Source organism: Scyliorhinus torazame, chromosome 10 (assembly GCF_047496885.1).
Source record: "Scyliorhinus torazame isolate Kashiwa2021f chromosome 10, sScyTor2.1, whole genome shotgun sequence".
NCBI lineage: Eukaryota > Metazoa > Chordata > Chondrichthyes > Carcharhiniformes > Scyliorhinidae > Scyliorhinus > Scyliorhinus torazame.
Window position 1 is genome coordinate 98,949,155 of NC_092716.1, and position 15,526 is coordinate 98,964,680.

At 49.7% G+C, this 15,526-nt stretch overlaps 1 protein-coding gene across 2 annotated transcripts in view; it reads left to right on the top strand.

Moving 5' to 3' along the window:
- Positions 1–15,526, top strand: part of LOC140430789 (uncharacterized) — a 448,181-nt gene that overhangs the window by 337,021 nt on the left and 95,634 nt on the right. For both annotated transcript variants that reach the window (XM_072518479.1, XM_072518480.1), the window contains exons 6-7: positions 5,182–5,306; positions 14,004–14,065. In XM_072518479.1, the coding sequence (XP_072374580.1) occupies positions 5,182–5,306; positions 14,004–14,065 (187 nt within the window). The remainder of the gene's footprint in view (positions 1–5,181; positions 5,307–14,003; positions 14,066–15,526) is intronic.

Sequence of the window (15,526 nt, forward strand, 5' to 3'; positions counted from 1 at the left end):
GAAACACAAGCAACAGGGTCAGTATAATATAATAGAAGTTCATCAGCATACAAGGACACACGGTGCACCACACCAACTCAGTGAATACCCTTTAACAGTACTGATGACTTTCAGGCTATGGACAGAGGTTCTATCGCCAAAGCAAAAAGGAGTGAAGAGAAAGGGCACCCCTGACGGATTCCTCTGCATAGGGGGAAATACTTTGAATATAGAAAGTTAGTGTGCACACTTGCATTAGGGGAAAATATAGTACAAGTTTTGGACCAAAACTAAATTGCCTTGAAAATGGCATCGATGCGACGCACTCCGCGCATAGTTGAAACACCGTTCACATATCATTAGTGGGCTCACCCACAATGCTCCGCCTCTGATGGGCCGAGTTCCCAACGGCGCGGTTCATCAACTTTTAAACTTTCAATCAAGCATAATCTACACGCACAGATCAAATGCCACATATTAATACAGTTAATTCTCGGTGCCTTACAGATTTATGCACAAAGTTCTTGAGAATTCAGTCTGAGGATCACACCCTTCCTCAGAAAGCAGAGCAGGTCTCAAAAATGAAACTATAAACAGCAGACACAGGGCAGGGCTGAAAACAAAACTAAAACAGACTCAGCCCCTCCCATGAGTGACATCACAGCCTGTTTAGCCGTTAATCCCTTAATCACAGCTTTTACAGACATATAGGGTGAAATTCTCCGCCAACGGCGCGATGTCCGCCGACTGGCGCCAAAAATGGCGCCAATCAGACGGGCATTGCGCCGGCCCAAAGGTGCGGAATGCTCTGCATCTTTGGGGGCCGAGCCACAACATTGAGGGGCTAGGCCGGCGCCGGAGGGATTTCCGCCCCGCCAGCTGGCGGAAATGGCGTTTGTTGCCCCGCCAGCTGGCGGAAATGGCGTTTAGTGCCCCGCCAGCTGGCGCGGAAATGCGGCGCATGCGCGGGAGCGTCAGCGGCCGCCGACAGTTTCCCGCGCATGCGCAGTGGGGAGAGTCTCTTCCGCCTCCGCCATGGTGGAGGCCGTGGCGGAGGCGGAAGGGAAAGAGTGCCCCCACGGCACAGGCCCGCCCGCGGATCGGTGGGCCCCGATCGCGGACCAGGCCACCGTGGGGGCACCCCCCGGGGTCAGATCGCCCCGCGCCTCCCCCAGGACCCCGGAGCCCGCCCACGCCGCCTGGTCCCGCCGGTAAATACCAGCTTTGATTTACGCCGGCGGGACAGGCAATTTCTGGGCGGGACTTCGGCCCATCCGGGCGGGAGAATTGAGCGGGGGGTCCCGCCAACCGGCGCGGCCCGATTCCCGCCCCCGCCCAATCTCCAGTACCGGAGACTTTGGCGGGGGCGGGATTCACGGCGGCCAACGCCCATAATCTCAAAAGAAAGGAAACCCTAGATTGAGGAAGGTATCATTCTCTGGAGGTCCCGAGTAGTTTTCCCTCACCCAGCTGAGGCCCGAAAATGTATTAATTAATTAAAAAGAAGCAGAGTCCTGTTCAGTAACGAGGGGGGGGGAGAGACCACGCTAAATGGGCCCAAAATGAGAATTTTTTTTTCATTAAATCGCACCCGCTATTTGAGTGGCTAGAGAAGCTAGAGCTAAAAACGGGCATAGTCTCAGTGTAATTGAATTGAAATTTAGGAACAAGAAAATAACTTTCTTCACTCACAGAATTGTTAATCTTTGGAATTCTCCATCAAAAGGTTATGGTTGCTCAGCCAATGAGTTTTCAAGAACAGTAGTTTCTTGAGCACTAAGGTGATATAGAAGGAAAGTGGAGATAATACAGAAGTTCAGCCGTGATTTCTTTATAATTCATTCATGCGATTGAAGTTTTACTGTCAAGGCCAGCATTTGTTGGCATCCCTAACTGCCCTTGAGAAGGTTGGTAGTGAGCTGCCTTCTTGAAACTTTTCAGTCGATCGTGCTGTTGGGGAGGGCAATTGCAGATTTTCATAGAATCATAGAATCATTTTGACTCAATGACAGTAAAGGAATGGTGATAAGTTCCATGCCTCGATGGTTTGCAGCTTGGAAGGGTGTTGTTGTTCCCATGCATCTACCCTAGTCCTTCTAGATGGTGGAGGTCACATGTTTGGAAGATGCTGTTGAAGGAGGCAAGTTGATGCAGTGCATCTTGTAGATATTACATACTGCTGTCAATGTGCACCAGTGATGGAGTGTGTGAATGTTTAAAGTGGTGAATGAGGTGCGAGCTGTTTTTCCTAGATGCCGGTGAAGTTCTTGAGTCTTGTTGGAGCTCTACTCATCCCGATAGGTGGACAGTATTCCATCACATTCCTGATTTGTAGATGGGGGACAGGCTTTGGAGAGTCATGTGGTGAGATTCTCACTCAGAACTCCCAGCCTCTGACCTTCTTTTGTAGCCACAGCATTTATAAGGCTGATCCAGTTAAATATTTGGTCAATGGTGACTCCCAGGATGTTGATAGTGGGGGATTCATCAATGATACTGCCATTAACATCAAGGCGAGATGGTTAGATTCTTTCTTGTTGGAGACGGTTATTGCCTGACACTGTGTGGTGCAAATGCTACTTGCTGATTATCAGCCGAAGTCTGAATATTGTCCAGCTCTTTCTGCATGTGAGCATAGACTGTTCTTTATTTGAGAACTTATACATGGTTTTGAGCACTATGCCATTATCAGTGAACATCCCTACGTCGAACCTGATGGAGGGAAGGTCTTTGATGAAGCAGTTGAAGATGTTTGGGTCTTGGACACTACCATGAGGAACTCCTGCAACAATGTCCTGGGGTCGAGATGAGTGGCCTGCAAGAACCACAACCATCTTCCTTTGCGCTGAGCATGACTCCGACCAGTGGACAATTTTCCCACTAATTCCCATTGACTGCAATTTTGCTAGAACTCTTTGAGGCCAACTTGCCCAAATGCTGCCTTGATGTCAAAAGAAGTCGCCCTCACCTCACCTGGCAGAACAGGCTCAGCAGTATATATAGCCTACTCCTGCTCCTATTTCTTTTGTTCTTAATCCAAATCACTTCACAGCCAATGAAGCACTTTTGAGCTGTAATCACTTGTTGTGAAGTGCCAACTATTTTGTGCACAGCAAGGTCTAATCAGCAGCAATGAAATAATTAAGTAAGGAAAATTATTCTAGTGATGGAAGTTGAGGAATAAAAGTTGACCAAGTCAGCATCCTGCTAGTCTTCAAATAGTGCCTTGGGATCTTTTATTTCTATCTGAGCATGTAGATGTTCAACATCTCTCACCCAGCAGCACTCCCCTAAATATTGCATTGAAGTGCCAACCTTGATTATGGGCACAAGTCTTTAGAGTAGTCCTTAAGTCTACAACCTGTCGACTCGGAGGCGGGGATGCTACCACTGAGCCAAGCCTAACTCGTTTTGTAATTTGTTCCAGAAATACCAGGCATGATTTAATGGCCGTGTCGTGCTTGTGCAAGAACGCGACATGGGCGTTAGATTGCAGGAGAGGCCAAAATTGGGAGCTGCGCCGAGCGCTGATCGATTTTCGATCTAACCAGCCCATTTCCGTTGGTGAAATCAGGATCCCACTGTGGCGTAGTAGAAACCAATAATCACCAATTAAGGCCAATCTCCTTACAATTAACAGGAACGACCCCCTATCAAACGGCCTCCTGTGATATAACCGCCCCCCAGCAAGTGGTCACATGGGCGCCAATTAGTCCACCTTTTTAAAAACATGAAGCAGGCAGAATGGCTGCTGTGGGAATCTGAGGAGGCGCATAGCCATCTTCACTCCCCAGCAATGAGCCCAGTGGCATCAGGATGCTGCCCCAGAGCTCGGGAGGGGGGGGGAAAGCCGCGATTGTGGGGGAAGGTCAGCAGTCATCGGTGTGGGGGGGGGGGGGTGGGGGGGGGGGGGGGTGCGGGCACCCCTGGGCATAGGGGGGGCACCTCTGGGCAGAGGGGTGGAGGGTGCCTCCGCATCCGCGGGTCTGCCATGCCACCCACTGGATCTTGTGTACCCATGACGGGGGCAATCCCAGCTCCTGCCTGTCTATTCCACTGACCATGGAGGCTTCTGGCCATGCGACTGAAGACTATTGCTAATAGGGAATTGGCAATCATAGTTAAGTGAGCATTTCACAGCTCCCAAGTGTATTCCTGTGGGTAGGTGTGCCATGTTGCATGTGGGAGTTATTGGCGAGCATCCCAATCAGACTGTGAGGCCTGGGCACTGCACCTGAACACTGTAGGAAGCAATACCACGGACGCAATGGCCAACATCCAAACACCCAGGGGCTGGGCCCCAGCACCGGGGACATTTCTGCGACCAGAGGGTGGGTATGTGCACCAGGGAAGGTACCAGCACCTGGTCCAGATAATGTTACAAGTGGGTGTCAGGGGTACAGGGTCTAGGGTCCGGTGACCAGGGGCCCCCTCTGAAACCGGGGGTGCATGGGCAGGGCGTGTAGAATAGCACCCTGCAGGATGGCAGGGTATATTAGGGGGGTGGGTGGGGAGCCAAGGGGGACTGGAGGGTCCCAGGGTGGAAGACACCACTGGTTGTCACGGAGGCCCTGAAGGACCAGCCGTAGATGGAGGACAGGCGGCATCGGTGAGGGTCCGGCACGCCCGGAGGGCCAGGGGGTTTCTCATCCTTGCTTGCTTCAGATAGGACGTGGCTTTGTCCATCATGTTACCCTCTCAAAACTGCCATTCCCCAACCTGAACCACCCTGTTGCACCTTCCCGAGGTCTGTGTAACATTACTCCAGGGTGATGGGACTGTGTTGGCACTCGGGGGAGTTGGTGGCCAATGCTCTTCAGCGCCTCATCATGGTCCACCTGCATCAGGATCGGCTTAACTGCAGCTCCCTCTTGTTGGCTGGTAGCTGGCGGGCACGGTGCCGGCGAATCTGCCGGCGGGACCCTCATTTGTGGGGTGAAGCCCTTGGGGCCTCGTTAAGTGGACTAATTAAAGTTTGATACCGGTGACAGCAGTTCCCGCTCGCGACCACACTTAGAAACTTCTCCATTAAATCGTGCCCACCAATTTTTGACTTCATCTTTAATGTTTCTATGAAAATTTCACCCATAGCTCCTCTGAGGAGTAATAAGTAAGTTATCCTAGTTATAGATATGATTCAACTAGTAAAGTGTGAAGATTATGTAACCAGAATGTAACCATTGTGAAAACGTTTGACTCTAGATACTGCAGGATCCTGCAGTTGTTGGGAAGTATGATGCCATTGTGACTCATGCAGACAGCAATGCAGTCAAATTCTTCACTCACTGTGGCTTTAGCAATGATGTCATATTGAACAGGAAATTCAAGTAAGTATCTCCACCTCCTCACTGTTGGGTGATGGGTAAATTTAAGTTTTGTGAAACAAAATATCACATCTTCTGGCATCATACTCCACATTTTCTTTTCATTTCTCAGAGATAAGTACACTGCAAGAAAAAACTTTCTTTTTTTAAAAACATTTTATTAAAGCATTTATGATTTTATTTTTTATTTTTTTTAACAAACAATTTTATTGAGGTATTTTAGGCATATAGAAAAAGTGACATTGTACAGAACAAAAAAGAGACACAAATTAAACATAATGCCAACCACGGCTCTGTTCACGCAAGGACCTGCCTCAATATCCCCCTATTCTACTCTACTCTACCCTTGCCCCCCCCCCCACCCCGCTAACGCTTACTCCTCTGCGATGAAGTCAATAAATGGCTGCCACCTTCGGGCGAACCCTAATAGCGAACCTCTCAAGGCGAACTTGACTTTCTCTAGGCCAAGAAAGCGCGCCATGTCCGATAGCCATACCTCAGCCCTCGGGGGCTTTGAGTCCCTCCATGCTAACAGTATTCGTCGCCGGGCTACCAGGGAAGCAAAGGCCAGAACGTCGGCTTCTCTCTCTTCCTGGACTCCCTGGTCTTCCGAAACCCTAAAGATGCCACCTCAGGGCTCATTACCACCCCAGTTTTCAATACCCTGGACATGACATTTGCGAATCCCTGCCGATACCCCCTGAGCATGACCAGAACATGTGTACATGGTTAGCCGGCCCTCCGACGCATCTAGCACTTGTCCTCCAGCCCGAAGAATTTGCTCATCTTGGGCCACCGTCATGTGGGCCTGGTGCACGACCTTAAACTGGATCAGGCTGAGCCTGGCGCATGTTGCGGTCGTGTTTACTCTGCTCAGGGCTTCTGCCCAGATACCGTTCTCCATCTCCCCCCGAGCTCCTCTTCCCACTTAAGCTTCAGGTCCTCAGTCTGCGTATCCTCAGCTCCCATTAGTTCCTTGTAGACGTCTGAGACTCTACCCTCTCCCACCTCTCCCCTAGAAACTACCCTGACCTGCCTCCCCTTTGGCGGGTGACGTGGGAAGGACAGCACCAGTCTGCGTACAAAATCCCGCACCTGTAAGTATCTAAAGTCGTTCCCTTTCGCCAGCCCAAACTTCTCCTCCAGCGCCCTCATGCTCGGAAAGCTCCCTTCCAGGAACAGATCCCCAATCCTCACTATCCCCGTCCTGCTCCACAGTCGATACCCCCCGTCCATGTTCCCCGGGGCAAATCGGTGGTTGCCGCAGATTGGGGTCCACACCGATGCTCTTACCTGCCCTACGTGCCTCCTCCACTGGCCCCAGATCCGAAGCGCTACCACCACTATCGGGCTCGTGGAGCACCGTGCCAGCGGAAGCGGCAGAGGCGCCGTGACCAGGGCTGCTAAGCTAGTGCTCCTGCACAAAGCAGCCTCCATCCGCTCCCAAACCGACCCCGTACCCACCATCCATTTCCTTATCATCGCTATGTTGGCCGCCCAGTAATAGTTGCTGAGGTTCAGCAACGCCAGCCCCCCTTCTCCTCTGTTCCTTTCAAGCATCACCCTCTTCACTCAGACTTCCCTGCCCATAAAAATCCCAGAATAATTTTATTCAGCCTCTTAAAGATGGACCGCGGGATAAAGATGGGAAACACTGAAAAACAAACAAGAACCGCAGGAGAATCATCATCTTAACAGTCTGCACCCTCCCCGCCAATGACAGCGGAAGCGCATCCCATCTCCGGACCTCCTCCCTCATTTGCTCCACCAGTCGGGACAGGTTGAGCTTATGCAACTTGCCCCAGTCCCGTGCCACCTGACTCCCCAAATATTGGAAACTCTCCCCCATTAGTCTGAACGGCAACCCCTTCAGCCAACTCTCCTGCCCCCTCGCCTGAATTACAAACAACTCGCTCTTAGCCATGTTCAGTTTGTATCCAGAGAACCAGCCAAATTCCCTCAGGGTTGCCATAATACCGTCCATCCCCACCATTGGGTCCGATACATATAACAGCAGATCATCCGTGTATAACGAGACTCTATGTTCCACTCCCCCCCGGACCAGCCCTTTCCAGCCCCGAGAAGCTCTCAGTGCAATTGCCAGCGGCTCTATGGCCAGCGCAAACAGCAGTGGGGAGAGAGGGCAGCCCTGTCTTGTCCCACGGTGCAGTCTAAAGTAGTCCGATGTCGACCTGTTCGTCCGTACACTCACCTCCGGGGCCTGATATAATAGCCTAACCCAGTCGATGAACCCCGCCCTGAACACGAACCGTCCTAGTACCTCCCACAGATAATCCCACTCGACCCGGTCAAAAGCCTGGTCAAAAGCCGGTCAACATCCATGGCTACCTCTATCACTACCTCCCTACTCTCCGGGGGCATCATAATCACGTTGAGCAGCCTTCTTAGGTTGGCCACCAGCTGCCTCCCCTTTACAATCCCGGTTTGGTCTCCACAATTACATCCGGTACACAGTCCACAATTCTAGTCGCCAAAATCTTGGCCAGTAACTTGGCATCTACGTTGATCAAAGATATCGGCTTGTATGACCCACAAGCCTCCAGGTCCTTATGCCGTTTAAGAATGAGCGAGATGGTGGCCTGCGACATTGTCGGGGGTAAACTCCCTCTGTCTCTTGCCTCGTTAAAGACCCTGACCAGCACCGGCCCCACTATCCCAGCAAATGTTTTGTAAAACTCCACCGGATACCCGTCTGGCCCCGGGGCTTTACCCGACTGCATGACCTTCAGGCCCCCCAATACCTCTTTGATCCTGACCAGGGCCCCCAGTCCGTCCACCAACCCCCTCCCCACTCTTGGGAAGGCCAGACCATCGAGGAATCGCCTCATCCCCCCCCCCCCCCCCCCCCCCCCCCCCGGTCTCCCGGGGGGTTCCGAAGTGTACAGCTTCCTATAGAAGTCACAAAAGACCTTGTTCAGCCATGCCGGGTCACCCACTAGATTACACTCCCCATCCACTATCCTCCCTATTTCCCTAGCCGCTTCCCTCTTCCTTAGTTGTTGCGCAAGCATTCTACTGGCCTTCTCCCCATGCTCATATATCGCGCTTTTTACCTTTCTAAGCTGCTCTACAGCCTTGCCTGTAGTCAGCACCCCAAATTCGGCCTGCAGCCTCTGTCGTTTCCTGAGTAACTGGCCTTGGGGATTCCGCGTAACTCCTGTCCATCCGTAGAATTTTTATGCCCTGTCTGTCCTGTCCCTGTACGCCCGGATTGAAATCAGCTCCCCTCCCACCACTGCCTTCAGTGCCTCCCAGAGCACCGCTGCCGAGACTTCTCCAGTATCGTTCACCTGCAGGTAATTCTGGATGCATTTCCTCAGCCTCTCACACACCTCCTCGTCCGCGAGTAATCCAACTTCCAGCCTCCATGGTGGGCACTGAAAGCTGTCCTTACAAAACTGCAGGTCTACCCAGTGCGGAGCATGGTCCGATATGGCAATCGCCGAATATACTGCCCCCACCAATCTGGCCAGCTGGTCCCTACTCACAACAAAGTAGTCAATTCGGGAATACACCTTGTGGACATGGGAGTAGTACGAGAACTCCCTTGCCTCGGCCGGCTAAATCTCCACGGATCTGCTCCCCCCGTTTGCTCCATGAACCCTCTCAGTTCCTTCGCCATCGCTGGCAACCTGCCCGTTCTTGAACATGACTGGTCCAGGCTCGGGTTCAGAACTGTATTAAAGTCCCCGCCCATGATCAGCTTACGCGAGTCCAAGTCGGGGATCTTCCTAATAAAATCCACATCGTCCCAATTAGGGGCACACACACTGACCAGGACTACTCTCACCTCTTCGAGCTTACCCCTCACCATAACGAACTTGCCACCCCCATCCACGACTGTGCCCACCGCCTCTAATTGTACCCTTTTATTAATCAGGATCGCAACCCCCCTCGTCTTAGAATCAAGCCCCGAATGAAAGACCTGACTGACCCAGCCTTTCCTTAACCTAACCCGGTCTGCCACTTTCAGGTGCATCTCCTGCAGCAAGACTATGTCCGCCTTCAGAACCCGCAGATGCGCAAACACACGCGCCCTCTTCACTGGCCCGTTTAACCCTCTAACATTCCAGGTGATCAGCCTGGTTGGGGGGCACTTCGCCCCCCCCCCTTTGTCGATCAGCCATCCCCTTTCCTTGACCAGCCCCCCAGCCATGTGTCGCGCTTCATCTGGCCTGCCCCTGGCCGGCTCCAACCATGACCTCCTCCTGTTGCCATGCCCAGTTTCCATCCCCGTCAGCAGAACGACTCCCCCCCCTCCCCATGCTAGCAACACCACCCCATCACCTAACCTCTGCTCTAATCTAACTATATGAACACTCCCCACCTCGGCTTCCGTTGACTAGCCCCACTCAGCTAGCCTGGGGCTCCCATCCTCGGCGCCAGCGTGTCTCCCACCCATTGTTCCCAGTCACCCCTCACCCAACCCATCCATACCATTTCCCCAGATCAGCCTTACTTAAGCAAACTCTATACAAGTCATAAACAACCCCCTCAATAGCACAATTCAAGTTAAACAAGAAAAAAAAGAGATAAGAAATAACAGGCATGCTCAGTCCTTCCCATACAGACACAGGAAAAGATTGCACAAAGTTCCCCTGAAGCATCCATCTTAACCCAACCCTTTTAACTATTTTCTTTATTATTATCCCCCCAGCCAAACTCCAACTAATCAAAGAGCCCAAACAGGAAACATTCAGGTAAACCACGCAAAGAGCACGCAAAAAAACACAACACCTCCCTACCACCTTCCAACACCCTAAAAAGGTCGAAAAAAGAAACGACAAAAACAGACCCAAACATGCAGGCAATTTTCAAAATGGGAGAGACCCCACATATACTTAAAAGTTCTAACTTGAGTCCAAACGCCCTCAGCTCAGGGCCAGCCCTTGCTTCTTAACAAAGTCCATCGCCTCTTCGGGTACCTCGAAATAGTGGTGCTGACCCTCATACGTAACCCACAGTCGCGCCGGAAAAAGCAGCCCGAATTTCACCTTGTTTTTATACAGCATCTCCTTCACCTGCCTGTAGCCTCCCCTCCTCCTGGCCACCTCCGCGCTCAAATCTTGGTAAACACGCAATGTGCTAATGTCCCAAGTACAGCTTTGTGTGCTCTTTACCCATTGCAGCACCCGTTCCCTGTCCAGGTACCTGCATTTATGATTTTATAACAGTAAAAAATGCAAATACAAATGTACACAGAGTTCAGTGCGTAACACATCCCTCCATCTCCCCTGGTTCCTGCCTGCTCTAAAAACAAAATAGCCTAAAAAGTAGCCACAAAACTCCCCCATACTCCCTAATCCCCCCCCCCCCTTATTGAATCTGCTGACAGTTTAGTTTTCTCCGAAGATGTCGACAAACGGCTGCCACCTACGGATGAACCTAAACGTTGATCATCTCAGGGCAATCTTAATTTTCTCAAGTCTGATAAACCCAGCCATGTCACTAATCCAAACCCCTGATTTTGGGGGCTTCAAGTCCCTCCACGCTAATAAGGAGGCAAAGGCCAAAACGTCAGCCTCTCTCATCCCCTGGACTCCCGGATCTTCCGACACTCCGAAAATCGCCACCTCTGAACTAAGCGCCACCCTTGTTTTTAGTACCGTGGACATGACATCCACAAATCACTGCCAGTATCCCCTAAGCTTCGGGTATGCCCAAAACATATGGACATGGTTTGCTGGCCCTCCCGCACACCTCATACATTTGTCCTCTACCCCAAAAAACTTGCTCACCCGGGCCTCCGTCATGTGTACCCAGTGAACCACCCTGAATTGTATCAGGCTGAGCCTGGCACATGATGAAGACGTGTTGACTTTGCTCAGAGCATCCTCCCACAGACCCGCCTCTACCTCCCCTCCCAGCTCATCTTCCCATTTATGCTTTAGTTCACCTATCTGAGTTTCCTCCTCTTAACTTCCTGATCATCACTGTGTTAATGCACTTGAATAATGTATTTTGTTTTCTATCCTTTTTGATGTTATCATCATATCTCAAAAACAATTGCTTTCGATTTAGCAAGACCAACAGGGGTGTGATATGCGTTTGTACACTGATAGTAACTGTAATCCTTTCAGTACTTCAACTAAACTGCAGTTGTCTTTAAATTCGTTGTTCTGTGTTTCCTCATTTTGAATTCTGCTCCTTCTGTTGGTATGCAGTTCATACCAATAATCAGCTCCTGCACTGCCTGATAATTGAAGAAAGAGGTTACAGTGGAAAAAACAACAAGAATAAATGTGAAGAACTGAAAAGATCAGAATAAGAATTATAGGGCGGAATTTACAGGTCGCATTGCGCCCGGCGAGGATCCATGAGTGCTGTTGGATCGCGGGAGAGGCCTAAATTGGGAATCATGCCGGGCGGCGAGCGGTTTGTGAGCTAACCTGTCCATTCCCATTGATCCAGATCCTGCCCAAACGCAGCGAGAATCCAATAATAACAATTAAGGCCAATCTCCATCTCATTAACGAGATGGTTGATTTGTTATGTTCTAGGTGTAACATAAGCGGCTTCCTTGTGGTGCACTTGACAAAGGAAGGTTCAGACGTGGAGATAACTTCAACACGTTTATTAAACTATTTACACTTCTATTACTCGGGTTCGACACTACTGCTGATCCTACTATAGCTACCCAGACTGACTAACCAGTTGCTGCAATCCACGTGGTGGGTGTAATATTGAATCAACCCTGTGTCTCTACTCACTGACTGTCTCCACTGGAAAGAGGCAGATCATGTGTGTGGTGTCCTTTATATATGGGTTGGTGTAATGCCCTCTTGTGGCCGTGTCACCTCTGTGTGTATCGTGAATGTCCATTGGTCATGTCCTATCTAACTGATCTATTGGTTGAGTGTGTGTGTGTGATGTCTCTTGTGCTCCCTCTAGTGTCTAGCTAGCCGACATGTATTTACATTGATGCACAGCACCACAATGGTCACCCAATCTAATGTCCACCCAAGATCTAATCGGCTCCCATATAGGTCATGCAGGCGCTGATTAATGCTGGTCCAGACAAATCTGGGCCAGACGTCATGGCACCTGAGGGGATCTCCCAGACCATTGGAGGCCCCCAGGGTGATTTGGAACAGGGCAGGGTGGGCCCCTTGCATTTCCCCTGGTACCCGGACATCTTGGCACTGCCAGGCTGACATCTTGGCACTTCCACTCTGGCATTGTCAGGCTGGCAGAAACATTGTCAGGGTGGTAGTGCAATGGTGCTGCCTGGGTGGCACTGCCAAAGGGTCAAGGCCTGAGGGGGGTCCATGGCCATGAAAAGAGGGATGAGGGTGATTTGAAGGGTGGGGGGTGCAAGGCGGGTATGAAGTGGTCTCCAGAAGAATGGGGGGTTCCTGGAAGGGGGGAATGGAAAGGCCCTCAATGACGGGTGGGGGGGGGGGGGGGTAATGCCCACGTGTGTGTGGGGTGACGTTGCCTGTAGGTAGGGGATGTGGGGGACTTTCAACTTCACTTAATGATCGGGGCACCCTTTCAAAATGGTGGCTAAATCTCTGAGGAGCTGGTCTGGCCAGTGAGTTCAACTCGCTAGTGATGGAGAAAAATTGAAGTGTGGGCTAGCCCGGGGAGAAATTCCCCAAGGCCTGAGAAAGTGACGAAAAGTGTGGTTAGATAGCGGTGGTGAACCCGCCGACAAAGCTGGGGAGGAACTATCAGCCAAACCCGCCTGAAATGACACTTAGAAACTTTTTGTTAGATCGCGCCCACAACCTGTTCTCAAAATATTCAAAAATTAGTTTGTACAAGTTTATTCTGTTGGAATGTAATTATCCCTTTACACCTCTGGGAAAGGTGAGTCAGGTACATTCAAAATCTCTGGCTCCTAAAGGTTCAAAGGATATGACATTGAAAAATCTCAAATTGCTGAGGAACGACAGCACAATATCACTCAACCATTGCAATATGAGATGTGACTGTGGTGCCAAATGGTTATCTCAGTTGAACTGTATGGGAGAAGTCTGCTGTCCCAAGCATCAACATTCCTCTCCTTAAGTGCAAATTCACAAAGTAGTGGTTAGAAATGTTGTACACCTCAGACCTGTACTGCTTTCGAAGTTCAGCAACCCATCTGTAAGGAAGTTATGATGAACCTTTATAAAATATGGGTTTGGCCTAACTAGAGTAATGTGTTCGATTCCGGGCACTTTAGGAAGGATGTGAAAGCTTCAGGGAGGATGCAGAAAACATTTACTAGAATGATTCTGGTGGAGACAAATCAGCTACGCAGATAGATTGGATGAGCTGGGACTGTTCTCCTTATAGAAGATATTGAAAGGGTATTTGATAGATCCATTCAAAATCATGAGGGGGCGATAGAAACTGTTTCCATTGGAGGAAGGGTCAAGAATCAGAGGACATGGATTTAAGTGATTGGCAAACGAACCAACAACAACATGAGGAAATGCTTTCTTATGCAGAGAGTGGTTAGTCTGGAATGCACTGTGTAAGAGGCCTGGAGGCAGATTAAATCATGGCTTTCAAAATGCACCTAAAAGGGAAAGAAAATACAGGGCTACAGGGAAAGGATGGGGCACGAGGACGGACATGGGTTTGATGGGCTGAATGGTCTGCTTCCGAATTGTAACCTATGAGTACTAATGACAGATTCTGGCTAATGCTGCAATAGCTTCTTGTTTTAAAGGATTGTTTTAATTGCAGGGAACTTGAAGGTGATTGGACTTATACTACCTTGATGAGCTACTTCCCACCTTTTTCTATGGGTAAGAACAAGTTGTCATACTTCTGGCTCGTTGCTAGAAAAATCATTTAGATTTATTCATGTTTCTGTCATTGCTTATCCTTGAACAATTTTTAAAATCGGCCTGACCAAAAAACCTGCTTGATAAAAATGCTTTGGAATTGGTTGCTAGATGATGCATAATTAGGGCAGGATGCCTCGCCACTTGATTTTCTTCCTCACTTCTGACAAAGAAGCATTATGCCTTATCCAGATGGGATAGCTGAGATTGGAAAGACAGATACATGGGAGAATTGCCAGTGAGGACCGAATGTTATGTAGACCAAACAGAAAAACCCAATAGTCGTAATAGTTTTATCATCTATTAAAACGAGAGCACTCATATATATTAAACAAAAATCTGCAAAGTAAGTACATTTGAGAGAATATGTTAGATATTGTTAGAACCCGGTGACAGACATTAAACCATTAACACCTGTGAGAACAGACACAGTGTCCTAGGCATTGGGCCAGATGGCCAGGGTACCATGTGTGTTGAATGCTGTGGGTTCTGTAAAACACCGACATCAAGGATTTCCAACAAAGGTAGTTTATCCCTGAGCTCAACAGCTACATATAGTACTGCCTGAAGTCCCGGAGAAGACTCGAGCACTCCTGCCACAAGACCTCTTGTGTAGCTGCATCATCACGTTCTCACATGACCACTTGGTCTACATCTTTTGCATTTAGCTGGGACTCCCGATGGCATGGGATGTGACAGTGTGCACCATAGGAAACTATGTACAGACCGTTATGTGACATGCAATAAAACAAACAGATAATGCATAACTATTTACATATCTATATATATATTGAGGCACGGATTAGACTGTAGTAACTGGTGCATAGCCCATCCTGTTTCTCCCCCCCTCCTTTCTATTGGAAAGAAAGCTGAACTTCAAAATCCGTTCTAGGCAAAGTGGTAACATAGTCCTAGAAACTTGTGTTCGGCCAGCTCAGGTGCCATCACAGGTTGGTGATGTTGTAATCTTTCTGTGAGCAACATGAGATGTTTCATCTGTGTGTTCATCAGGTGCAGGATTCACTGCATTGGCCTCTGTACAGGCCTGCATGTCCGCTGGTGCACGGGCTGATGCCATAGGCCCGATGGCTGAAGTAGTGAGTTATCAGTTCTGCCACTTGGAGAAGGTGACAGCGATTGCATACATAGTGGGAACTGTCAGGTTGCAGGGCATTAGTGTGTACAACCGCCAACTGGTTATGGCCATGTGCGGTCTGAATCCTGAGTGACATGGTGTTAGAGGGCTGAGTCTATGGGCATTTTGATCATAGTGCATTTTCCTATTCAATGTGCATTGCAGGAGCGCTTCATCCACGTTGGTTTCAAGTTTAGGCTGCATCAGAGCCTTGCCAGCAGGAATCATGATCCTGGAGCACCTGGAAAAAATTGTTGTGCTGAAAAGGGCAGGTCCTTTCTTGGTAC